At 47.4% G+C, this 26,510-nt stretch overlaps 1 protein-coding gene across 2 annotated transcripts in view; it reads left to right on the forward strand.

Annotated features, from left to right (window-relative positions):
* Nucleotides 1-26,510, forward strand: part of LOC146866455 (estradiol 17-beta-dehydrogenase 11-like) — a 375,182-nt gene that overhangs the window by 180,813 nt on the left and 167,859 nt on the right. For both annotated transcript variants that reach the window (XM_085636531.1, XM_085636532.1), the window contains exon 4: nucleotides 24,185-24,291. In XM_085636531.1, coding sequence (XP_085492657.1) covers nucleotides 24,185-24,291 — 107 coding nt within the window. The remainder of the gene's footprint in view (nucleotides 1-24,184; nucleotides 24,292-26,510) is intronic.

Raw genomic sequence — 26,510 nt, forward strand, 5'->3', positions numbered from 1 at the left:
TTTTAAAATTCGAAGGGCGACCAAGTGCTTTGTAGTCCCAAGGTTTCTGCAGACTGGTTTTAACCATCTAGCCCTTGCCGGTTTGTATGCCGGGCAAGCGAAAAGAAAGTGGGCATGACTTTCCTCCGGGGCAGGGCAACATGGGCATGATTGTAAGGAAGATTTTAATAAGTTCCATTTGGCCGTATACGAGTTTAGAGGTAAGGAACCTATTCTAAATGTATGGATGTACAGGGTTCTATCTCTTGGCAATTGAATGAAATCCAAATATGGTTCGTAGCAGCTATATTGTTTGTGGGAAAAGTACTCCTCGGTTAATTTCCCCAGATGGGGAGTTCTCAGTTCCCGTTCTGCTACCCAATTCCAATAAAGCAATCTGAGATCCTCTTTAGGAGGAGGGATCTGGCTTGCCCATGCCCCGGACAGCCCTAAATCAATTAGCAGTTTCTTAAGATTGGTCAGCCATTTGACTTTGCTGCCCGTGTCTAATGTCAGTACCTCTGATAGTGCGGCTGCATACCCGGAGAGCTCCTGTGTCCGCCGGAGATGTGCCCAAAAAAACAGGGGACGAGACCTGGCGATATCACTAAAGGAACGTCTGCCCATATCAAATAGGATTGGTTTCAAGGGGGTGCTGATGGGAAGTGAAACTAGCTCTCTATAAAATTTATGTTCGGACTTGAAAATGTCATCAGTATTATTGAAGCCCCAGAGCTCCGCACCATATAAGGCCGAGCTCACTGCTTTGCTCTCATAGACTGCCAGGGCAGGAGCAACCGGTTTGCTTAATGATAGGCTCTGTGCTTTCCTAATTGCTCCTGCCACACGCTTGTGGTTTAGTAACATTTTATCTAGGTGGTGTTTCCAGTTCATATTATCAGAAAGTCAAACCCCCAGATAGTCAAAGGTTTTTACTCTCTCTAACTGGTTTCCATCCAAAGTGGGGCTAGATCTAAGGTGTTTACGAGAACTAAAAACCATAAACTTTGTTTTTGAGGTGTTTATCATGAGGCCTTGAGTAGTGCAAAAAAGATGGAATCGGTCTAATAGCTTCTGGAGACCAACTGGAGTCTTGAAAATGAGCAATGTGTCATCGGCAAATAAGAGGGTCGCGATTTTTTCTCCAGCCAGGGTGGGTGTGTCTGCAGGGTCTTTCCCCAGGAAATCAACCACCCCATTCACATACAATGAGAATAGGGTGGGGGCCATGACGCACCCTTGGCGGACCCCCCTACTGACGATGATCCTGTCAGTAACTTGGCCCTGGGCAACTCATCTTACACGGGCATAATTATCCTCGTGTAAGCAGATCAATAAATTCAAATCTTGTGGCGGGGTGCCCATTTCTGCCAAAACTGACCACAGGGTCCCCCTAGGTACCAGATTAAACGCGGTCTTGAGATTGATAAAGGTAAGATATAAGCTGCCCCTATCAATCACTACCACTTTCCAGTAAAGGAGCAATAACCGAAACACCTGGTCAATGGTTCCGGTGTTCCTTCTAAACCCTGCTTGATATTGGGAGATAATGTTGCCGTCGTCTATCCAGTCCTGAATCCTGTGTAGGAGAACCCTGCCAACCACCTTTTGGATGGCATCTATCAAGCTAATAGGCCTGTAATTGGCAGGGTCCTCCCTGTCCCCTTTTTTATATATGGGGACAACTTCGGCTCCTTTCCAAGAGTCTGGGACCGGTGTGCCCTTGACAATTAAATTAAGCAAGAGCGAGATATATTTGGCCCACCTAACTGGATCTAAACGCAGTAAATCCCTCGGAATTCCATCCGGTCCAGCAGCTTTGGCAGGAATGATGCAATTAATTGCAACTATAGTTTCTGTAATGTTAAAAGGTATAACGTCATCAGCGGGATATAGATGGTGTGCATGCTCTAAGGACTGCTGGTTAGCCAAGAAATCTTGAGATGAATATAATCTAGAAAAATGAGCATGCCATTCTAAGTTGGTGATGTGATTGGGTATTGGAGTGGTACCTTTGGAGTCAATGGCTTTAATCAAGTTCCAAAATTGTATAGAGTCCTTTGGGTTGCAAGTGTCTTTTAATTCCTGCCAATGTGATTCCTCCTAATCGCGATTTGCTTTATTGATAGTAGTGTTATATTTTTTCCTGGCTTCTCTGATTTCAGGACGTAATTTCTCTTGTATGGCAAGAAATAAGGCTTTCCTCTTTAAACGACAGTCCTTGGTAAACCAGGGGTTAAGTCCCTTTTTGTTGTTGTGTTTACTATTAAATGGTTGCCCAGACTGGAAAAGCAGACTCATCTGGCTACTAGTTGTATCATAAATATGGGTTGCCTTAGATGTTGCTAATGGGTCTTTTGCAACGACCTCGAGATCCTTAATTTTGGTGGTCAAAATTTCAGAGATGGAATGGATTTTAAGATCTTGCCCAACGACCCTCGACCACTTCAGAAATCTACCAGAGTTGAAAGGGACAACTTCTTTGGTGGTTAAGATTGGATCAATAGTTAAGGCTTGCTCTGGGCATAGCCAAGAATTCTGCAGATGGCAGGACAGGAAGTTATGGTCACTATGCACTGTGGTGCCGATTACCATATCAATGGAGTCGGTCCAAAGACGAATATCCACTAAGATATAGTCAATACATGAAGTATGTCCCACCCTGTTAAAAGTGTGGGCTCCCAGAGAGTCAGATGAAACTCTACCATTCAGTGCTCTCAAACCAAATTCAAGGACAATTGCATTAATTTGAATGGCCACCTGGGACCACTTCTTAATGGGGACTAAATCTAGGGGAGATATTCCCCATTGAAGGTCTTCATCTGATGTCCCCAAAAAATCATCCGAACCTAGGGGTTCGAAAGTGCAATTAAGGTCCCCTGCTACCATGATTTTCGCAAGTGCGTGGCAGCTGCTTAATTTTTCCACCAGAAGTGAGAGGGTAAGTGAAACTTTGGCCGCAGGCATCCCTTTTACATAGATATTGAAGAGTTTGAGGGTTTCCCCTCCCTTTGGCCCTTTTATAGTGAGCCACAAGATGTCTTGAGAGGGGACTATATTTTGCTTTACTATCCATCCTAAATCAATGCTGACCCGCACAATCAACCCGCCCGATGGGCACCCCTTGCCAGCTTGGGCCGCTGGGGTAAAGAAGGTGGTGTAACCTGACTTGTAGAGTGGAGTCAAGCACCAGGTTTCCTGGAAAAGACAAAGACGGTGATCCTCAACTAAGCTGTTCCAGTGGGGCAATTAAAGTTTGTTCTTGAGCCCTGCAACATTCCAAGAAAGTATCTTAAGGGAAGTGTTGCTTTTCGCAGGCGCCATAGCCACCACATCAGTAGCTGTATCCATTATAGATGTCATAAGGTTAGTTTTTGGATGGGCATATCCTAAAATTGTCTGGCCTACCTGAGCTAAATTTGGAGCAACCAAGGGGGCAGTGAGCGCGCATAGTCCCCCTGGAGATGTAAGATCCAAAGAAGAGTTGTTAAAGAGGTGGAGATTAGAAATAGGCCCTACACCTGCCCTTCTATCAAAGTCAGCAATAGGTGCTGTGCCATAGTTTCGAGAACTAGCCGTGTATGGGGTCTCGTACAAAGGAAGAAAAACGGGTTTAACAGAGAGGATTTTGTCCTGGTGGTAGAATATATTCTGCCTTTCAGACTGGACAGAAATATTAAGTAGTCAATCGTTTTGAGACAGTGGTTAGGGAGGGTCACACACTATGGGTTCTTGGCGGAAAGCGACTCTTTTCTCAGCTATAGGTGGAAAGCGCCTAATCTGTATTGAGGACGACTCTGGGGAGGATATGCGATTCTCTAGCGCAATCAGATTATCCGCCAGATCTATGTTTGACAATGTTAATTCGATATGGTCAAACACCCCATTTGTAGATGGACACCTGCTTGCTCTTAGGATGTCCTCCCGTATGATGGAGCGGCATCCTCTAACGTGTCTTAGCCAATGGATGGACTTGTTGACCAACGAATCTTTGCTCTCAACACTATGAGTGGCGTCAAGTTTGGGAACATTGGGGAGGAGCCTAGCGCGCAACCAAGATGGCCGCATAGGTGCGAGGCTCCCGAGGACCTCCGCGACCTCCTGAATTAATCCTGGCGATATCCTGTCCTTGTTGAGGGGACTGTGTCGGTGAACCCGAGCTGAGGCGCCACCCGTTTTTTGGGCTCGAATCGGACCCCGAACACCGGTGGGAGCATCGATTGAAGGTTGCGGCCTTCTCCTCGCCGGCCCCCCGGATTGGAGTAGTGGGGCGATCCGGGGACGAAGTGAATAACAGCGGCGAGCGGGGCTGGGCGACTCGCGTACCCCGCACTTTCACTTTCGCTTTTGCGCCCTCCTTGCCTCAGGCGGGGTCGGGCTGCGGAGCGGGGTGCGGTGGTGTTGCCTTGTCCAGGTGCCCAGCTGACCCGCCGGCGGTGGGTTGACCCGCGGCCCGGTGGTCGCCCCCGCCCCCCCCCCTGACACCCGTGATTTGGTGTGGCGGCCCGTTTGGAGATCTTGGCACGACGGTGGAAGGGCCAGCATGTCCACCAAACAAGATGGCGACCGGGCGAAGATGAAGACAACCCGCCGTGGCACGGCGCACCAGGCCAATAGTATGGATCGCTATACGCTCCAGAAGGGTTCTCCGGAGACATCGCGGTCATCCCTGGTGGGCCCGACGGAGGCGCCTGCCCAACCGGTGGATCTGACCCTCCGGGACGTCATGGGCGCCATCGCAGAGATGAAGGCCTCAGTGGACCAGCGTTTCGATACCTTGGCGCAAAAAATTGACTCGGTCCTGGTGGATGTGGGCCTTGTGAGGGCAGACTTGTCAAAAACGAACGACCGAGTTGACTCCCTGGCCCACACCACAACGAGCCTCACTACGGACGTGGTGGCCCTCCAGAAGGAGGTGCGCCGGCTTGGCCAGGCGAGCGCCCTGATGGACCGGCGACTGGAGGATTCCGAGGGTCGGGCCCGGAGGAACAATGTTCGCATTATTGGTGTGCCGGAGGGCCGAGAGGCGGAGGCGGCAGATCTCTTCGTGGAAGAACTGATCCTGACCCATCTCCAGCCCCGGGGGCTGAGTAAGCTTTTTGCGGTGGAGCGTGCCCACCGGGTCCCTGGGGGCCGCCCTAAGACCGGTGCCCCGCCGCGGCCTATTATTGCCCGGATTTTTAATTTCCGGGACAGAGACGCCATCCTCCAGACCTCCAGGCAACAGGGACCGGTCAGGCTGGACAACATGGATGTACACTTCTACCCAGACTTTACTCCGGCGGTCCAGAAGCAGCGACAGAGCTTTCTTGGTATTAAACGTCGCCTAAGGGACCTAAACCTCAAGTACTCAATGCTCTTTCCGGCTAAGCTGAGGGTGGAGGTGGATGGCCGTACGCACTTCTTCGACCGGCCCGAGGTGGCTGGGGACTGGTTAGATACTTTGCCTGGAGATCGGGGTGGGGGGGGCGCGGCTGGCGGGGAGGGCCCGCCGGATCAGAATTGAGGGGTGACTGTATAGGCCTTGCTCTGGATATTGTTCCTTTACCATATATTGCTTTCGTATGTTCCCCTCCCATGGAGGTCGGGTGGGGTCTGCTGGGGGCTTCCCTCCTCCTCGGGGGGACTAGTTAGTACTTAGCTATGGGGCGACAGGCACACTGCACTTTGGGGGGGCTGTCTGGGCTCATGCAGGGGTGCAGGGAGGGGGGAGTTCTGTTGGGACCGGGGGGTGGGGGGGGTGTGTTGTTTGTTAACACCGCAAGGCAAACCCGCAACTGTTTTGTTGTTTTTAAGATGCTCGGTGGGGGGCGACCGATTGTTTTGACGTATGATGGGGGGTAGGGATTTGATTGTGTTGTCATGGAATGTTAACGGCCTGGGGGATAGGATTAAGCGTGGTGTGGTCCTGCAGTATTTAAAACGTATTTCTCCAGATGTTGTCTTCCTGCAGGAGACACACCTTATAGGTAACACCTTTCATGCAATGAATCGGCGGGGATATCGTTTGGCGGCCCACTCCGGCTTCACTTCGGGCTCGCGGGGGGTGGGTATTATGGTCAAGAACTCGCTCCCGTTGGAGATTGACGAGGTGCGCCATGATGAGAGGGGACGTTACACTGTTCTGGTGGGACGAATGGAGGGTAGAGTGTTTATCTTTATATCAGTGTACGTCCCGCCTGGGTTACAAGCCACTACATTTGCGGACCTGGGGCGCCTCCTTCTGGACCTTCCGGGTGGCCTGTTGGTGGTTGGAGGGGACTTTAACGCGGTTGCCTCTGGGTCTATGGATCGCCATCCCCCTAGGGACCTCCCCCGGGCACAGGCGTGGCTGCCCGGCCTTTTAGACACGCTGGGCCTGGTGGATTGCTGGCGCTTAAAGCATCCCGTATTGCAACAGTACACCTTCCACTCGGGGGCCCATGGTAGCCTCTCGCGGCTTGATTACATCCTTGTCCCGGCGGCCCAGGCAGGGAGGGTGGGGGAGGTGCGCCATTTGGCACGGGGTATCTCAGACCACTCCCCATTGTTGTTGCATTTCGATGTCTTCCCGAGGGGGGATGGCAGAGTGGCCCCGATCAATGCATGGTATTTGCGCGACCCCACCATTCGTGCCGACTTGATCAAATCCTTACAGCGCTATTTCGATGAGAATGTGGGGTCGGTCCCGTCTACAATCTCCCTGTGGGAGGCTTTCAAGGTGGTTCTTAGAGGGGAGGCCCTCTCCTTTATTTCCAATGCCCGGCGGCGCGAGCGGGAGGAGGTGACCCGGGTTGAGGCCGAGATTGCAGAACTGGAGGGTGACCTGGGGAGCGGGGTAACAGACGCCAAGTTGCATGTTTCGCACTTAAAGCAGGCGGCCTATCGGGCCCTCGTCACGGAGGCGGCCAGGGGCCTCAGTAGAGAGCAGCAGGGGCGATTGTATGATGTGGGTGACAAGGCTGGCAAATTGATTGCGTGGTTGGACAAGAGGGAAAGAGCGAGCCGCGTGGTGCCTTTGATTGAGAGCGTGGATGGTGTGTGCGTCACTGAGCCGGAAGCCATTGTCTCCTGCTTCGCGGATTATTTCCGCGAAGTCTACTCCCCGGTTTCTCCCTGCTCGGAGGAAGATTCCCATGCCTTGCTTCGGGACATCGCACTGCCCTCCCTTACGGTGGAGGACAGGGATTCGCTGGATGCCCCGCCCACCTCGGACGAAATTGCCTCGGCTATTCGCTCGGTTGCATCCGGCAAGGCCATGGGCCCCAATGGTATTCCCATTGAGCTATACAAGCTACGCCCGGATGTGTTGGCGCCCCACCTGCGCGCGATGTTCCTTGCGGCCCACTCGCAGGGCTCCCTCCCGCCGGACCAGCGTCTGGCTACAATTGTGGTGATCCATAAGGAGGGGAAGCCCCGTGAGCGGGTCACATCCTATAGGCCGATTTCGCTTCTGAACGCGGAGCCCAAAATCCTCGCCAAGGTGTTGGCCAACCGGTTGGTTGGCGTGGTGGGCGATTTGGTCCACCAAGACCAATCGGGCTTTATACCACACCGCAACACGGCGCTTAATCTGCGGCGCTTACACGGGGTGCTCGCGCGTGTCCCATTTGTGCGGGAGCCGGCCATCTTGGCGTCCTTGGACGCCACCATGGCGTTTGATACGCTCGAATGGCCATATATTTGGGCGATGCTGGCGAAGTTTGGGTTCGGCCCGGGTTTCGTCAGCTGGGTCAAATTGCTATATTCGGGCCCGTTGGCGCAGGTGGTGGTGAATGGGCGAGTATCTGCCCCATTCGCGCTGGGGCGGGGCACGCGACAGGGTTGTCCCCTGTCGCCTCTCCTGTTCGCCCTGGCCATGGAGCCCCTGGCGGAGTGGTTGCGGTGGCACCCTTCTATCCGTGGTCTCCGCTGGACCCCCGAGCATGAGGACCGCGTGTCCCTCTATGCTGACGATATCCTTTTGTATCTCGCCTCCCCGCGCAAGTCACTGATCGTCCTGGTTGATGTTTTGCGCTCCTTCGGTCGCAACTCAGGCCTGGTCATCAACTGGGCGAAATCCTGTGTCTATGTGCTCTCCGGGGAGGCCCCGGTCTTGCCACGGGACTGTCCGATCCAGATTGCCTCCCAGGGTTTCCGGTACCTGGGTATATATATCACTCTTGACCCGGAGGCCCGCTATGAGCGGAACTTGCTGCCCCCCCTCCAGCGTCTGAGGGAGGACGTGGTGCGCTGGCGGCGTCTGCCGCTCTCGCCGCTCGGCCGAGCGGCCTTATTTAAAATGATGTCCCTGCCGCGCTTCCTCTACGCCCTCCAGAATACCATGGACCTGGTCCCGGCACGCTACTTTCGCGAGGTGGAGGGCCTCCAGCGGCGCCTGTTCTGGGACGGGAGGCCGCGTATTGCTCTGGCTAAATTGACGCTCCCGTGGTACGATGGAGGGGTCGCCCTCCCGGACATCAAACGGTATTACTGGGCCTCCCAACTAGCTGCAATTAATCATGGCCTTTACGGGCCCGCCTTGAACCCGGCATTTGAGATGGACAGGACGCTTCTGCCCGGTGGCGATTATAATCGAGCGCTCTACTCTGGCGCGCCCGACTCCCGTTTGACGGGACCGACGCGTGTCATGGTGCGTGTCTGGCACGCGGCTAATGCAGCTATGGGGTGGAAGGACCGTTTGACCCGAGCGTCTCCGCTGTATGCATCTGAGAGGTTGGGCTCCCTGTGGACGTCGAAGGGCTTCGAGAAGTGGGACACGATCGGAATCAGCACGGTGGGAGATCTCTGGACGAGGGGGGGATTCAAAACTTTTGAGACGCTGCAGGCGGAGTTTCAGCTGCAGGGCAGTGAGTACTTTCGGTACCTACAGGTCCGCCATGCGCTGGGCTCCGTCTTCCCGGATGTTGCATCCATTCCGGAGTCTTCCCCCCTGGAGGACAGAGTGCTAGATGGCCATGTCCCGGACAGCACGATCTCCCTCATATACAAAAAATTGATTAACGATAGATCGTGTCTGCTGACTAGTCTCCGCGAGGCTTGGGTTGCCGACGGGCTGGAGCTGGACGACGAGGATTGGATCTCCGCGGTGGCCTCTCCGAAAGAGGTGGCCATCCCGGCTCGCCTTCGTTTCGTCCAGCTCAAGATCCTTCACCGGGTCTACGTGACGGGGCCAAGGCTTTTACGTATGGGTTTTGCCGGTGATGGAATGTGTAAGCGTGGCTGTGGTGAGTTGGCGACTTTCATGCATATACTGTGGGAGTGCCCGAAGGTGGAGCGATTCTGGCGTGGTGTGCATGAGGTTCTACGAATGGTTACGCGTGTCGCGCTGCTGCCTGAAGCGAGGAGATGCTTGCTGAATGTCTGGGAACCAAATGACTACTCGGTCCCGCAGGCGCGGTGGGTGACTCTGGGATACATGATAGCCAAGCGTGATATTGCCCAATTGTGGGGATCCCAGAGGCCCCCTGCGGTGTCGGCCTGGAAAGAGCATATGGATTGGTGTATGTTTCGTGAAAAGGTGGTGTATGTGGCGAGGGGTAAGCCTGGGGCGTGGATGAAACTCTGGGGCCCCTGGAATGCCTACCGCGGGGGTATTTGTGAGCCGCCGCTGCTACCGGCGGCCTCGCCGGCTCCGTCTCCCTAGATGGCGCCCCTCCCTTGGCCGCGGGCGCACGGTCCCCCAGTCCCTGATCTACTCCCGTCCCCCTCTTCAGAATTTTGCTGCTGGTTTGGATCCCCCACTTATGGAGCACGTGTTGTCACTTTGGATCGAGGGTTGCCTTGCGGTTGTGGTTTGTTTACGTTGTTTTGCTTTAAGAAAATGGAACCGTACTGTGGGCATGGAGCTGTGAGGCCTGCACCATTGATCACTCCTGTCTTCCTACTGTGCACCGCTGAGAAAGTTTTTTGCTGTATGTATGTAATATGCTTTTGATGCTCTAGCGGCCGGCCGTGTGGTTGTAGGCCCATACCTGTAACTTCTATAAACTGCAATAAACGGTTTCAAAAAAAAAAAAAAGTTTGGGAACATTAACCATGTAAACAGTGTGCTTAGCTTTCAAATAGTCCTTGCGATTAGGGGGGGTAAGGAATTTGTTGGGGCCCATAGCTTTGGATGAGTTTGAGAGTCAGGCAGTGATGATATATTACTCCTGAGCATAGAATGGATGCTGGCTCGAGGATAATTCTCAGGAGGATTGTTAGTGCCAGAAACTTGGGGTATTTTACAATTATTAGGATTGCTTCTAGAGACGCGATGAGACGCGTTGTCCTGTGCCATTCCAAACCCTTCACGTTCTTTGCCAATGCTCGGAGATGTGCTAGGGGGGCACTGTGAGGTGGTAGGGTACTGATTTAGGTGACAAGCCAGTGGAGAAGACCTGACTAGAGAGTTGAGTCCAATGATCATACTTTTTAGGGATTCAACTTCAGCCTTAAGGGACTGGATAGTTTTAATCAAGTTAATGTCAGAACATTTACAAGAACAGTTCCCGTTATGGTGGATTTGGGGAGACAACATTTTAACTGTGGTTTCTATTGGAATAATAGTCGCAGAATCTGCTAGTGCTTCGAACCTGTTTGTACAGGGTATTTGAAAGCCTGCTTGGCTCATGGTTGGACTAGAAGAATCAGCCTGCAGATCCAAAGCGGTAACTACAGGTTGTTTGTGGCCCAGAGATTTGACTATTTGTTCGTTGGAATTACGAGAGGATTTCTTGAACATTGTTGGTATAACAATGGGCGCGCCAGCTTTTATATTGGCTACCATTGGAGAAGGAGTGAAGGGTTTGTCAATCAGGAGGTCCTCACATTCTCTAACAAGGGTATCTATCCAATCCATGACACAATTGTCACCAGCAGTTTTAAGAATCTGTTGGAATTGGGAATCTCTAGTTGGCACAGGTATGCACTTGCGACAAGCAGGGACTCTCAATTCTAAGTCAGAGTAAGGGGATCACCCTTTCAAATAACCCCTGCTCACCCATTAGGTAGTGTGGCGCAAGCAGTCAAGACTATTTTCAGGGCGTCATAGGTTAAGCATTTGTGAACACATACAGTAATACAATGACACACCACAAATGGACGCCTATTAATATATCAAAACACAACCAGAGCCACTCGAGGAGAGGCAGGGTCACCCTGCAGTAGCAGCAACCTATTTTCTGTCAAAGTCAGTAGGTTTGCAGCACTATAAAAATGCTATGAGGGACTAGTAGTTAAGTCAGTTGTATTCACCTGCAAAGTACACATAGCGTAATTGGCCACAAGGACCACAAACTGCAGAAGGATCTCAGCAGCAGGCCCACAAAAATCTATTTTGGAGATTAATCCACCGACCCATGTGTTGGTGGTTGGAACCCAGAGCCAGCAGTTTGGCACACAATTCACCAAAGGAGGCTTAAAAACACTAAAGTACCTTGCCACGGCTCAAAAACACAAGGTTTTGCAGACTTCGGCAGAAGGCGCACAGACACGTTGAGCTGACAGTGTATTCAGTTTATTTCTAAGACATACGTGCTCATACAATTCATGCAATTAGGTGCTTCTCTCTAAGCAAAACTTCAAGACAAAGATCACAGGCACTGTTTAGAAAACATGGCTTCCCAGTGCTCAGCGGCAATCAATAAATTCACTCTGCAAGGAACCATGGAAAGCAGGTGGAAGGAAGCGAGGACGAGGGAAATGATAGCACCCAAGAAGGGTAGAGTCAGGAACCCGAGTTTGTTCACAGGTATTAACCAGAAGGGTTTTTTTAACGTTTTTAAAAGTGAAACTGTGCAGTACTAACGTGTACCGCAAATTAATCTGAAGGGAGGCATCCCTCCTACAGCCCGCCCCCTCTCTCGATAACACCCACTACCTCATTGTCTCCTTCGGCCTGCCCCACCCACTGCTATCGGAATAAATGGAGTTTTGTTAACTCCTTCCAAGGCCGCTGGATGTGCGCCTCAAAAGCAACATTCTCCAAGGCAATGGAATTCGCCACTCCCTTTGATATTATGCAACTGCCATAGCTTGTGCCTGCAGGTCGAAGAATGCTTGGCCCTTCTGGCACATGCGCAGCAGGACATGTCCCAATCTATTTCCGTTTTTCCTTTAGAAAAAACACATAGATTTGTCCCACTTCATTAGCGGGCAGCAAGTTGTTGTTTCTTTCACGCTGCACGGTGCTTGTTCTCCTCCTCCTGCCTCTCCCCTTTTGGTAGTAGGGCGACGCCCTCCATGCCCATTAACACCAGCTGCCCTTGGTCATCTGTCTACAGCCGCGCTCTTTAAAAGGGCCTGTCAGTGCTACTCCTTTGTTCTGGACATCTGACGCGCTTCATCAGCGCTGTCATAGGTCAGCGTGTGCCCTACATCGTTGGCCTTCCCCATTCGTACTGTAATCAATTGCACACCTCCCCTGACCATTAGTGCTGTAGTGCTGTCAGCAGCACTGCGGAGCTGCACCAATGCTGCTCTCATATTCAGAGCGTGTACTGCATACCTTCCCTGCATGCAGATGCAATTATGGAACAAAACCAGGGTTGGATTGGGATTAGAAATCATCCTGGGCACGCTAAAAAAAAGGTGCCCCACATTTTCATATTGCCTTTCCGCAAAACTCTGCTTCGACAAAGTTTTATAAACACCTGAAAACAAGTGAGGCCACTCCTGCTCAAGCCCCCTGCCCCCGCTCAGCATGCACACAATAATTGTCCGGCCCACGAGAGAAAGGGAGTGACACCTCTGGCCGTTGAAAAAAGGGAGGTAATGGACGCCCATCTGCCTCCAGAAAGGCCACTCGGGACCCCACTGGGCCGCTGGCAACATCTTAACACACCAGACACAGGCCAAATCGGCCACCCAGGCTGCCAAAAAAGCAGCCCACAGCTGGAGCTTCGATACCGGCCCCTCGGCCATTGCCCGAGTGCCCGCCTTACCAATCCGAACCTGAATCAAACTCTTGATGTGAGGTTTTCGATGAGTTAAAAAAGTATTGCAAAAATTAGAGCATATGGGTCACTGAGGAAACAGACGACCGGATCTCCCTGACACCTGCTGTAGAGACAAGTCCAGCAAGCCTAAGCTGAATGCACACATATACACTGGTCCAGAAGTTTCTAGTATTGTCACATGACTAAGGTCCTCATTTATGATTTACTGGATGGCCCGTTGTTCCGCCAAGGGGGCAGAGTAAATTACTCAATCCAATGGCAGAGGGACCGCCTGCCAAATTGATCAATGACAACCAAGCAGGCAGTCATTTATAATGCATTGGCCGGAACCGCTGTCACATGAGTTTTCTTTTTTTATTTTCAAGAAGAAAATCCCAAAACAGGATTTTCTTTTTGAAAATGAAACATGTGATGCTCCCCTCGCCATGGGAGTCATCTCTCATGGTGAAGGGGAGGTGGGGCATTATTAACATTTTACTGTCCCTCACCACCAGGGTTTGCTCTGAGTGGTTGACAGTAAAGAAGTGTCTATATGTTCACCCATCGCAATTGTTTGGGTGGACATATAGTCATTTCTCTGACGGCCATCGGAGAGATGTGCCTATGGCAGTGACGTAGTAGTCACCACTGTAGCCAAATCTACAGTCCGCCCGCATTTAATGGGGCAGGCAGACCATTATGTTGACGGTAAGGATAGTCCTTCGCCATTGCAATGAAGTACCCTCACTGCCAACATATTAATCAGCCCCTAAATTCTAACTGAGATCCGAGCCAGGGAGAGATCCTGAAAGAAGACACTGAATAGCCTTTGAAAGCAATACCATTGTACACCATTGAAGTTGAGCAAACTGATTTTAGAAAGTGTTGCGTGGGGCGGCAAAGCGTGGCATCTCTCACCTCGGAGAGAGGTACAACCAGTAAGCAGAGTAAACATGAGAAGAAAACATGGCAGTTGTTTAGAACCACAGTCAAGCACTTTACGAAATCATGAGCTTAGATTTGACACAATCACACAGCTAAGAGCATGCTGTATGCACAAATTATCACAAGTGATTGCACCAGGGCCATAGTGATCAATGGCGTAGCAGGTGCAGTGTCACCAGACGTGTGAGATGCCAACTGCGACCAGATTAAGGCTGAATTTTAACAGAGACCAGGGATCAGGCCTTCACCCGGCTTGCATCAGGGTCTATTGTTCGCTTACTATGCCACTGAAATGCAGCCTTTCCCCGCTCCATCAGAACTGTCCGCCATCTCATGGTGTGTGTGCATGCCTTCTCTGTGTCAGCACCGCAAAGCATTCACAGAGTGCCTGCCACATTTCAATAGTGCTGTCGCACAGGTTTATGCTCACTACACATCTGGCCTGCCTATCACTACTGCCATTCACTGAGAACCTTCGCTGCTTACCTGTCCTGTTCCCTTAGTACTGTCACAATCTCAGAGCATGGTCTAGACATCTCTCCATACCCTTCACAGTCCTCAGCGTCCACTGAGCGCCTGCATACCCAGGGTCTGTCAGCCGGGCACTGCCACATGATTAGGTGCTGCCAGATGGCCCAACCTTAAAGGGCCAGTGTGATGGCTGTTTTTCACACGGCCCATGAGACCACAAAAAGATGGCAAACACACTCCTCCTTCCTAGCTGTGCCTCTCTGACAGTGCCAGACTGCCTGACCGTCTAGTCCCTTGATACTCAAAGTACGGCCCGGGGGCCGCATGCGGCCCTCCTGACCTTCACATGCGGCCTCCTGGCTTACAGCAGCACTGGCTGCTCTTTACTAGAGGGATGCTAACAAAAAAATATGTTGAATAAACAGTCAAGCATTTATTTAAAGGTTAATTGGTGTGAAAGAAAGGCAGAAACTATTGAGTCCTGCACCACTTAACTTTAGGATCATTTTCATTTTTAAAGTCATCTTGCAGCAATGGTGTAAAAATATGATGAAGTCTCTTAAATTCAAAAAGTGAATTTAATTAATATACAGATCCTCTTCACTTCAGTACATCAGATTATATCAGAGCACTGAGAATTATTATTTTAAAAGTGATGCTTTTCAAACATGAATTTGGAAACATTAATTCTTCACCTCGCCCTGACAACAATGACAATAGTGAACTAAAGAGGAAAGTTAGTTGTTATCTGCACTTTTTGGGTGACTTGGGTTCCTATTAAACAAGTAAAATATTACAGCTTATGAAATCAAATACAGGAGAACGTTTTGTACAGCGCACATCCCGAAGTCCTGTATTTTGAGATCCTCATATATGTGATAAGAGAAAGGAGGGACAGTGAAATTAAACTATTTTGCCTAGGAATACACAATTTGGTAAAATAGGGAAGCCAGGGATTAATCCCAGATTTTCTGGCTTCACATTGTGCAATTAATCAACTAGATGTATATGCTTTGCTTCACCTATGTCCATCTTACCACCAATGCCCCCTCGCGCACCCCCCAGCCCCAGCCCGACTGGAGCCACCTGGCATCAATGCGGCCCTCGCTCATATCGCAGACCACACCCTTTGGCCACTGACAAAATGTTTGCGAGTACCCATGGTCCAGTCCAACACCAAGCATAATCAATCCATACTGATAACACAGCTTAGAGTTCTCACTCTAAATTCCTCACTATGCTGGCAATATCTCGGCGTGTGTGCTGCACAGTGCTGTCACCTGTCAGTGTCAGCTGCGCATCATTGTTGCCAGCACATTTTATGAACCACTCCCAGCAACACTGGATACCCATATCAAATGCTGGGATTGGAAAAAAATGAGTCGGGGAATCCTCATAACTGGAGCATGCAGATGTGGGCTGGTAAGGTTATTAAGGAGGTGGAATCAAAGAAGGCAGAGTCAGAAAGGGTGCTTGAATTGACAGCTGGACTCACGTCTAAGGTCAGCAAGTACATAGGCATATTATTAATATAAACTATGCTCCAAAAGAAATTGCCAAGTATAAGTGCAATATTAAAATTGTACCAGCATATTTTAATTGTTTCATATGGGCCACATTTTACAAACCTCACATAGTTCCACATTGCTACCAATGTGAAACGAGCATTGGCATAGCCAATAGGTCTCGCTTTTGGGATCTTATAAGTATTTAGTTATGCAGCGCAATATCCTTGGTGCAACAACATCAACTGTTGCATGGCTAAACACTTATAAGGTCCCAAAGGCGAGACCTATTGGCATAGACGTAAGTAGTCAAGTCACAACTTCCCCCTGCATCAAAAACATATGAACTTGTGCTTGTGTGATGCAACTGGTGCTCATGCACAGCGCTCCGATGCTGAGTTGGCGCTGTACAAACCTGCAAGCGCAGGAAGCCGGAGAGGGCGCCGCACAGACTCGTGCGAAGAAGGGAGGCGCATGAGCTATGCCGGGCTGCCACCAGAGCACGTCAGGGAGGAATGCGGTCCGGTCTAGGCAGAATTTGGCATGCTTATTTTGATATGGCCGAAAGTATGGACACGGGGTTTATTTTTATGGCTACACCTTTCAGCAGAGGCTTGTTATCGATTTCTCAGAATACTCAGGGAGAAGAAGTGTAATAGTTTACAGTAAAGTGGAACCACCCAGCAGTTGCATCAGACCTGGACTTTGGCCACATTGTAAAAAAAATAATGGACTAGTCTGGCTGTTAATTCCGGTTTACAAATCCGGTCATATGTCTCCTAAACATCGCATCATTTCAAAGTGTATCTTTCGGGGTTATTGCATCAGGCATCAATATCAAAGAAATCAACAGCATAAAGCAATGAAAAAACATTGCGGGCGGAAAGAAATGACTGCTTGTTAATGTTATTTACGGAGCTGAAAGTCGTTTCTATTTTCCCCCCAAACTTTTATTATTTGTGTGTGTATTTATTATCTGAGAATGCATGCACACAATCACAGTAACTCCGAAGAGAAAACTGTTTTTAGCTAGTTTGCTGCATTTGTCCTAAAAACGTAGGATTTTGTTCCCAACTTTTTAAAAGTGTGTAATCAAAATAACTTAAAACATGCCCAAAACATGGAAAAATTACCAAATGTGCATAGTTTTCTCCTGTAAAATCATTGTTCAGGTATTGAGTATGTATTCAGGTATGCATGCTTCAAACTGATCCAAGGGGAAATAAAAAGTGCTGCATAGGATTACCCCACGAACTGAAAAAGCGCTTCGACGCCTCGTCAGGGGTAGTAAGCGCTATATAAATGCAAATACAATACAATACATGCAAGTACGTTTTATCAGGTGGAAATCAAACGTCTCAGGGCTTCTAAGACTCAATGGCAAATAACGATAGTGAACATGTTTTCTGCGTTTGCCTTGAGGGAATGGAGGTACAAAGCATCTTAATCATGAAGGACCGAGTGAAAATGTAAAAAGAAATGCCTCCACAGCAGTGCACCATCATCTACAGCAAATGTAATGTGCAGCAAACTTCCCCATCCTACCCAAATCAGCTGTGCAACACAGTAACATTTAGGCACAGAGAATGGCCTAAAATGAGGCCCGATGCCGACCATCCGCCCCACCCAAACCAGCTCCCAATGCCGCTTATATGATGGTGGACAGACTGCATTCAGATTTGTCAAATGGCTGCAAAATGGGTACCAAATAAGACAATTTGTACCTTTTAACTTTGCTAAGAGTCGGGCGCTGCATTCAGGGGGTGCTGTGCTCAATCACAGAGTGCACAATAAAGAGCTGAAGATAAAGAGAAGGCAGAGCAAAGCTAAATGTGAAAAACATAACATTCTTCCCTTCTCAATATATATAAAACAAGTAATAAGCGAGAGAAGCTAAATCTTGGTCGTTCTGGATCTGCTCAGATCAGACAACAACCACCACAAAAGGAAAACAAGCATTGGCCGCCCGGCAGTAAAAGTAACGCCGCGCGGCCGTGAAAGCGAAAGTCATCGCGATCGCGATGACGCGCTAAAGCACGAGTTTTCAAAGTGCTGCTGGCGCGTGCACGCTCGCTTGAACGCAAGCGCTAGGCCAGCCAGCAGCACTTTGAAAACTCATCTACAAAATATCTCTCCAAGCCAGCGCATGCGCTGGCCTCAGCGAGACCTAAAAACAAAGGGGCAAATTTACAAAGAATTCCTGCACTGCAGCACAGCAACCACAGTTTTGTGAAAGGGAGAGCACAGAACAGCAGCGCCCTATCTACTAAGAAACATAGGTCTGTTTTTCTCTCTCCCTGCACTAGCGCACTTTAGGTTGCCTTGCACCATGGCACTCACCCTAGAACAATAGAGCAACAGTGTGTGATTGATGTCACACCCAGGTTTTGTACTGGAAGGTTATTCGTCTATTCCAAAATAATATGTCTTTACATAGTTTACCACTTGTAAAGTTAGAAAACATTGGAAAAAAGAAAACGTTTCTGTAATGTTACACCTGTTTTGAGGAGGCATACATTTTTGGTACAAATCTCTGTCTACCAATGTTAGTTAGTAGGGATTTGCATAAAAATTCATGGGTGGTTTAACGGAAACACCAGTGTGCCACTCATGGTAGGCCCCCTTGATGCAAAGTAGCACAAGGGAGCTCAAAGTCCTACTTTGTCTTACTTTGAAACTACTTTTCAGTGCAAAACATGTTGTGCACTGGAAAGTAAATCCCAAAAGCAACACTTAGTACAAGTCTTAGTCATTTTTGTGATGTAAACCCAGTGCAAAGTTTTGATAAAGGTGGCCCCAAAAGATGCATTGTGTAAGTCTAACTCGACTAAAAGCATAAATGTATAAGGTATTTCTGGGTCAATTACCTAATCTGCGCCAAGCCCAGGGATGACCTATTAAAAGGAATCCTTTGTGAACCATCCAGCACAGGAACTACTGGAACAAAAGATATTAATTATATAAACATTGGAGTTGGCCAGCCCACGAACCACTAAAGCAGACTGAAAAGACATTTACTATGTCAACATTGGAGCCGACTGCACCGGACAGAGAGGGAAAGAAACACCCTGCAGGCAGCTGCTCCCAGGAAGATCCACACAGTGATTGGAAGAGCCCACTGCCTTCTTCCTTGACAGGCTCTGTTACTGTGCTGGACCAGGACAGAGGTGGCAGAAACTGCTGGGACTGGCCCAGAACTGATCAATATTGCCTGATTGACCTGGAATCCAGCCGGTTCTCACGACATTCCAGCACTGCTCATACATCATATATTTCAGAGGGGATTTGGAACCTTATCTTCATTTTATACAAAATACATTTCCTTTTTCAAACTTTGCAACATAAACTCTTCAACTTACTACTATATCATGAAACTTTGCATTTTTGTAATTGTATCTATTGACGTACATGCCTATAAATGGCATGATTTGTTTTTCCAAAGATGAGTATTTCTTATTTTCAAAAGTTGTTGTGCAGGGCAGTTTAGAAGCTGTATGGAAAACGTGGCAGTAGATGCCTTAAATTGATTGTTGTATGCTGGATAACAATTTTATTTGTCAGTACTACATAGAAAATATTTGAAAAAGTTCACAATGAACCGTAGCCATCCATTAAAATTGACCAGCTGTGCCAACCAACCAAAATGAAGGGAATTGCAACTTTTATAAGAATAGTGTAAATGGAAGCCAGAAAAAGAGTGCCTAAATTCATTGAATAGACAAATCGTGTCGGTATCCACCACAACTATCCTCAGTATTCGGGATGTAATTCTCATTTACATCCAGAAAGTGCATCCATTTTATGTCTCTCCTTTTCTTGGAAAGACTTGACAGAATTTTTGTCATCCTAGCAGAATTTTCTGTCTTTTGGCTTGTCAAAAAATATTGTATAATAATTTTCTCATCAAGTATAATAAACGTAGTTCCACAGACAAACAGTAATGTTATAGTAAAGGAACTTTCTGTTTCTATACTTGAAAATTAGAGGTTCATTTATAACTTACACATCACAACCGAAAATTGTGCGACCCAAAATACTCATCAGTGTTTAGGTTGTCTGTGCCCCAAAAAAATTCATAAAAAGGAGAAGAATCACAAGATTGCCGCAGACACAAAAAGGCAGAAGATTAGTATATGCTCATAAACACCGCTATGATTAATTGATAACATTGAAATAAAACTCAAAATTGATCTATAACAGAGCTAAATCATTTATCATTAAACAAGAGCTGCTTAGAGATTACCAAAAATACATTTTCCATAGACAATCAGTTTCTTATTCTCACATGCTTGTCACCTTTAACACATGCTGGTGAGAGTGGGAGTTAAAGTTGACTTAATACCTAACTGTTGTATTTACTGTTTTTTGAAGTTTAATGTTGTAGGCGCTACTTATCTGCTGTTAACCTTAACCTACGTTTTTTCCATTGACTTTTGTTGCTTTTTTAATGGTTCCAAAACCAGTCCCTCAGCGTCAACGGATCACAGCCTTAATGAGAGTCAATGTTCCCTTACAGGAAGAATCCCAAATGGCCTTGTGCATTACTAAGCAATAATGGCCCCATGCATTAGTGGCCATTAAAGGTGGTTTGATCTGAGATTGAGTGGACCCAGTTTATTGTGGCTGGGGGATTTTAATACCCATTTATGCAAACACAATTAGGCTAGCGTGTGTGGGTTGTATGATTTGCAAGGTAACCCACTTACACAGTTCACTCACACTGAATATGGTGACTCGCTTAACAGGCTACTATACACAAGGCACTTGACCGTAGTTAATAGTGACAAGACAGGTCAAATAGAACCAACATTTAGGAGAAATAACTCGGAGTCCACAATTGATTTTATTTTAGCTTCTCCTGTAATACAGGACAGAATTGATCATTATAGTAATACATTTACCTATCACAGCGATCATGCAATATTACTTATCCATTTAAGTTTCCCCAAAAAGTGAAGAGACACCAACCGTTAGTGAATAACATTTCATTATCTAGAAACAACGGCTACCAACTGAAGTGGGCACAGGTGGAGGAAAAGAATCTGGCTTCTGCCATATTAACTCAAGTGAGGGGGGACATTCTACTCTGCCTGGCTGAGGATGTTTCTCCCTTCCTTTTAGTCTCCCAGTTCAAAACCCTTTTATTAAAATTAAAAGCCACACTTACACGACAGAAACCTGCAAATGGTACACCATCTGGCCGGTGGTTTGACTCACTATGCTCATCAGCCAAGAGAGCACTTGATAGCGCTCTAAAAATGCAACCTAGAGTGCCGGCTTTGAAAAGTTCACTTCGCACAGACTATAAACAGGCAAGAAGTATACGCACAAAGGACCTAAGGGAGAAGGTCTGGGATGATTTGGAACAAGCTGCAAGTTCACGTAATAGCAGGGAGTTTTGGAAGGTCATAAATGCCCCATACTTTAAAGATTCAAAGGACTCGTCTTTGGATACCCATGTAGAGGAAGCTGCATGGATAGAGCATTTTGAAAGTATCTTCGCATTACAACTCCTACCAAGAGCCTCCTCAACTAGATCAACTCCTCCCTACCCAACAAACCCTGATTTTTTCACCGTATGAAGTGAGAAAAGGATGGCAAGCCTGCGTTAAAGGGAAAGCCCCAGGTCCAGATGGGGGTCCCAATTGACCTTTTCCAGGCCAATTTCGACCTGTAGGTCCCGCTATTAACAAACGTTTTTAATAGTATAGCGGTGGAGGGTTCCCCATCATCCTGGAACCATAGTGTAATAGTTCCAATATTTGAAAAGGGAGACAGAGCTGTCCCAAGAATTATAGGCCCGTCTCCCTCCTGGACACAACCACCAAACTTATGGGTCGGCTGTTGTTAGCCGGGTTGGAGGAGTGGGCTCAAGATCGTAATATCCTAATGCAGGTGCAATTTGGCTTCCAGAAATGTAAGGGGACAGTGGATCAATGTCTCAATCTCTCGCTATGCATAGGTAAGTACACGAAGATCAAAGGTGGGACGTTATATATGGCCTTTATGGACTTATCATCGGCCTTCGATTGTGTGTCCCACTTAAAATTGTGGCTGATGATGGAGGGCATGGGGATTGATCCCCCGATTATCTGTTTTATCCATCAGCTATACACCAACGCCACTGCCTCCGTACGATAAGGCAGAAATGGGGAATGCACGTGGTCATTCAAGAAGGGAGTCAGACAGAGTTGTGTCCTTGCCCGGTTTCTTTTTTCCATTTATACTAACGGGTGGAGGCAGCCCTGTCTGGTCTCTCCCTATACGTGCCAAAATTAGACAACATCTCACTCCCATTATTGGCGTATGCTGACGATGCGGTTTTAATTGCCAGGACTGGGGTAGCTCTCCAAAGCCTTATATCTTGGTATGCCTCATTTATGGCTTCATTAGACCTTAGAGTGAACAAATCTAAATCGTTCATCATTATAGCGGGAGCCCCTAGAGGCGCAAAAGCGTCATATTTCCATCTAGCCTCTAAAAAAATCGAGGTGGTTGACTCTTTTTCATACCTGGGTATCTTGTTTGATAACAAGCACTCTTGGAACAAATTGGTGGCAGCGAGAGCCCTCGGTATGGAAAGAGGCCTTCAAGCCATAAAGGGTTTTACTGAAAAACTAGGCACCAGCCCTTTGGACACCATCAAAAACATCTACCAAGCCAAAACTAAAGCGGCGGCAAGCTATGGGGCCGGAGTTTGGGGAATGGCCCAAATCGACCAATTGCAGATAGTGGAAGACACCTTTTTTGAGTCAATGTTTTTGTTACCACCTTCAACACCTAACCATATCTTACATCTCAAATTGGGCCTCCCATACTTATTAGACTCTATTAGAATGGCGCCCATCCTGCTGTGGGTCTCAATCTGGCAAAGGGCCACTGTCAACTTAACCCAACGCATAATTAGTGATTGCCTGGGGCTCGAGGGCCATAGCAGGATCGGCTGGCTCAGATATGTGGAGACAGAATTAAATGTAATAGGGCAGGGAGAACTCTTCAGGGACCCCACATCTTGCAGTAAGGTCTCCAAACGTAAAATAATTGACCTTTATTTACAGAAGGCCAATCGTGATTGTAGGGAAAAGAACAGGCATTCTCAGGCGCTCGCAGTTTACGATCAAATTCCACCATGAACAGAGGAAGGCTATTGCTACCTACCTCCATTACAGTAGCCCAACACAGATTTATTCTGTTGCGCTTCCGCCTGAATCTAATCCCTTTGATGTATGGGTTCCCTGAAAAGAGGTTCAAGCACGCAGACCTAGGTCCCTGCCCCTGTGATAACTGTTCACCCCAGTCCGATTTACATCTGGTTCTGTTTTGTGAGTTTTATCTTAGTGAAAGAAAAAGGCTCCTCCTCCCAATTCTAAGGCGGAAAAATTTCACGCAATGCAGAGTGGCACTGCACTTTTTAAAAGCTCTTTCGAACCCATACGTCTGTTATTCAATAGCATCCTTTTTGTGGGCCTGTTGGAGAAATAGAAGGGCAAGGGGTTTGTTATTATGAATTTTAAATACTCATGGACTAAAATGTACAGACGATCTTGGTTTTAACAAGGTATTCAAAAAGATTAATAAGATTTTTTTAAAACATATTCCGGTACTTTTATCTAAATTGTTTTACTGTGATTTGACTGATGAATTTGTGCTTTTATGATCTGTTTGTACATAGATCGAATAAAGATTTGAATGAACGAACGAGTGGACCCAGTCAGAATAGATGCATCAATGGTCGCAGCATATAATCAGAAGTCACCTCCCCACTTCGAATCGGGCCGTCTGCAGTCTACCTGGCCATGTCTAGTAAAGTTGTTAAGCCTTGATGAGAATCAATGTTCCCTGATATGAAGGATCTCAAAAGGCCTCATTATTGGTCCCAGGCATTAGCGATCATTAAAGGTAGTTTGATCTGACACTGAATCGATCCAGTCAGAATAGATACCTCAATGGCCACAGCATGTAAGCAGTTGTAATGGCCCAATGCATTTACATTTATGATTCTAAATGCTCCCAGGGCAGAGTGAGGGCCAACGGTGTCTTGAAACAATAAACATCAATGGCACCAGGCGATGTCCATCTGGTGGAGTAAGTAGTAAAAGCCCATGCAGTGTCGTCCCAACCTTGAGCAAGGCCTTGGGGGACTTGGTTTTTGCCCCATTTGCCCACAGTCAGAGAAGTGTTTGCCTTTTAAAAAAAATATGCTGCCAGTTTAAGTTTCAGCTGGCCTGTTGTCGATTACGAACAGGACACCTAGATGAGTGAGCAGTAAAATGGTTGTAGCATTGCTGCGCGAGGAGTGCGTCTGCTCTTTCTTGCTCCACCTATCAATCATTAATTTACACATCTGTATTATAAGTATGTGTTATTCTTCTTTTACATGTGCAGACCACAAAAGCATTTCTGCCAGCCATGCTAAAGAATAATCATGGACATATTGTCACCGTAGCTTCAATCGCTGGACATTTACCACTTCCTCGGTTGGTAGATTACTGGTATGTACAACTTTTACCATTTTCTGCTTCAGCTCCATACTTTTTAAATGCCCTCTACAACGTCTAATGAAGCTGCTATGTAAAGAGAAGTGAAAGACTAAAAAGAATAATATTTAACCACTTTTGGAGACTAGTGTGAAAAAATTCAAAAGAAAAAACTGCAAAATGAAATTTAAAGTTGTGAGAAGAATGTTATATTTAGAAATGTGAAAGATATTCAAGTATGAACTGACACAAACAGGCTACCGTTTGTTTTTGAGAGAATAAGAACTCGATTCTTACTAATACATATTCAAAACACAAACAATACAATTGTAATTGACCAATTAGTTCGATTCTGTCATCATGTTATTTCAAAGTAGTTTTATTATGACATGGGGGAGTGCATGCGTCATTACTGAATACGTTTACTGACTGTCTTTCTGAAAACTCAAGCTGGCAATTCCAGTGTTTTAGAAATGCCCGTCCAGTAAGTGTTCATATTTTTCTAGGTCAGTGCGTCATCTGTGCCCTGCGATGCGGGAACGGTAACAGTTGGGCATGGTTTTGGCAAGCGAGTGAGCAGAGCGAGAGGAGCAAGGTGCGGTTGCGGTGCAGGAGGCTTCTGAGTCATGGCTCCGAGGTAACTCCAGTGGGGTGTTGAGGACCAGCTCCCGAAATCGCCCCGCACCTGCAGCCACACTGTGCATTGGGAGGAAGGGGGCAAGCCAAACCGAGACCCTTTTTGTCTGTAAAAAAGGCTGCTTTATTGAAACAGGTGCATATTACAAAATAAACAACTGGCAACTGCCTTACAAAACTAAAGCCTCGCTATACATCGAATAACTGACCCCTGATCCCTCCCTCCCCTACGATCCCCTCAAAAGTTGGCCCACCCTGGCATTGACATAACAATAACATTACACAGTATTGCAGTTAAAACGTTTCCCCCCAAGGGCACACCATTCCCTACCTGCCTTCCTTCAACTGTAACTAACAAACGTCTATCCTGAAATGTAGACTACCTGCCAACCCCTTTTCTGCCCCTGCTCACAAACTTCCAATACTTAACCAAAAACCTGTGCGAACCCTGGCCAACTTTTCAAAACCCTGCAAGCACCGGTTCCAAGTGACACCATCCATAAGGTCCCTTATGCACCTGTCTCCACAAACCTGGCCTAAACCAAGGAAAAACCCCAAAGACTCCACCCAGATGAATTTCTTAAAAAGAGGGAAGGGACGGGGCCAAGAAGACTATTACTAGCTACCAGGTCACCAAAACCTAAAATTGTGGCTGGAATAACCCTTCATAGAGTTATATAACCTTGGGCTACTTGGGCTGTAATTGGGCTATGCCCAAAAAAAGCCCAACCACAAAATGGCCAGCCAAGCCAGCCCAAACCCCTCCCAAACTGCCCGGGGGCCGATCTTACTACGTTCGACTGCCCCCCAAACCACCCTTGGGAGGGAGGGCACAAGCCAAACCAATATCCATTTTGTGTGTGAAAAAGGCCGCTTTATTGAAGCAGGTACATATTGCAAAATAACCAACTGGCAACTGCCTTACAAAACTAAAGCCTCGCTATATATCGCATAACTGAACCCTGAGTCCCCACCCGCCCCTACGATCCCCTCATAAGTTCCGCCACCCTGGCATTAACATAACAACGTAGGTAACTTTGGAGAAAATGGGGGTTCCACTTCCAAATGGAGGTGCGCACAAGTATACTGAGACCTATCTAGGTCTTATTCAAGTTCCAGTTAATTCAAAAGTGATTCTTACAAAGTTAATTTCAATTTCAATCCATTGAACTTGATTCAATTCTTTAGACGTTCTTCATTTTATTAGCAAATTCATTCTTTGCTGAGACATCTTTAAATTACATTTCACAACCACCCAATGCATTTCGGGTCATGGGGTGACCCTTCTTCAGGGGTCTCTAATGGAAAAACAAAGAAATATTTTGAGCCCATCAGCCACATTATCAAACATAAAACTCTAAAAAGTTTACACGTAATGTTCTTCATACATATATTGCTGTTGTAATATGACACTTTCTGTTGTTAAATCAGGTACTAACTAATCTTGTTGTCACCCGAAGGTTACCCTATCAAATTATCAAAAATAAACGCCCTAGATTGAGCTGACAAACAATCCAAACTCGCATGAGGTCTTTTTGTGAGCTTTAAATAAACAGGGAAAAAAAACATTCTCAAAGTAAAGCATCGAAGGTCCTCGC

The sequence above is a fragment of the Triturus cristatus genome, chromosome 2_1 (genome assembly GCF_964204655.1).
Source record: "Triturus cristatus chromosome 2_1, aTriCri1.1, whole genome shotgun sequence".
NCBI lineage: Eukaryota > Metazoa > Chordata > Amphibia > Caudata > Salamandridae > Triturus > Triturus cristatus.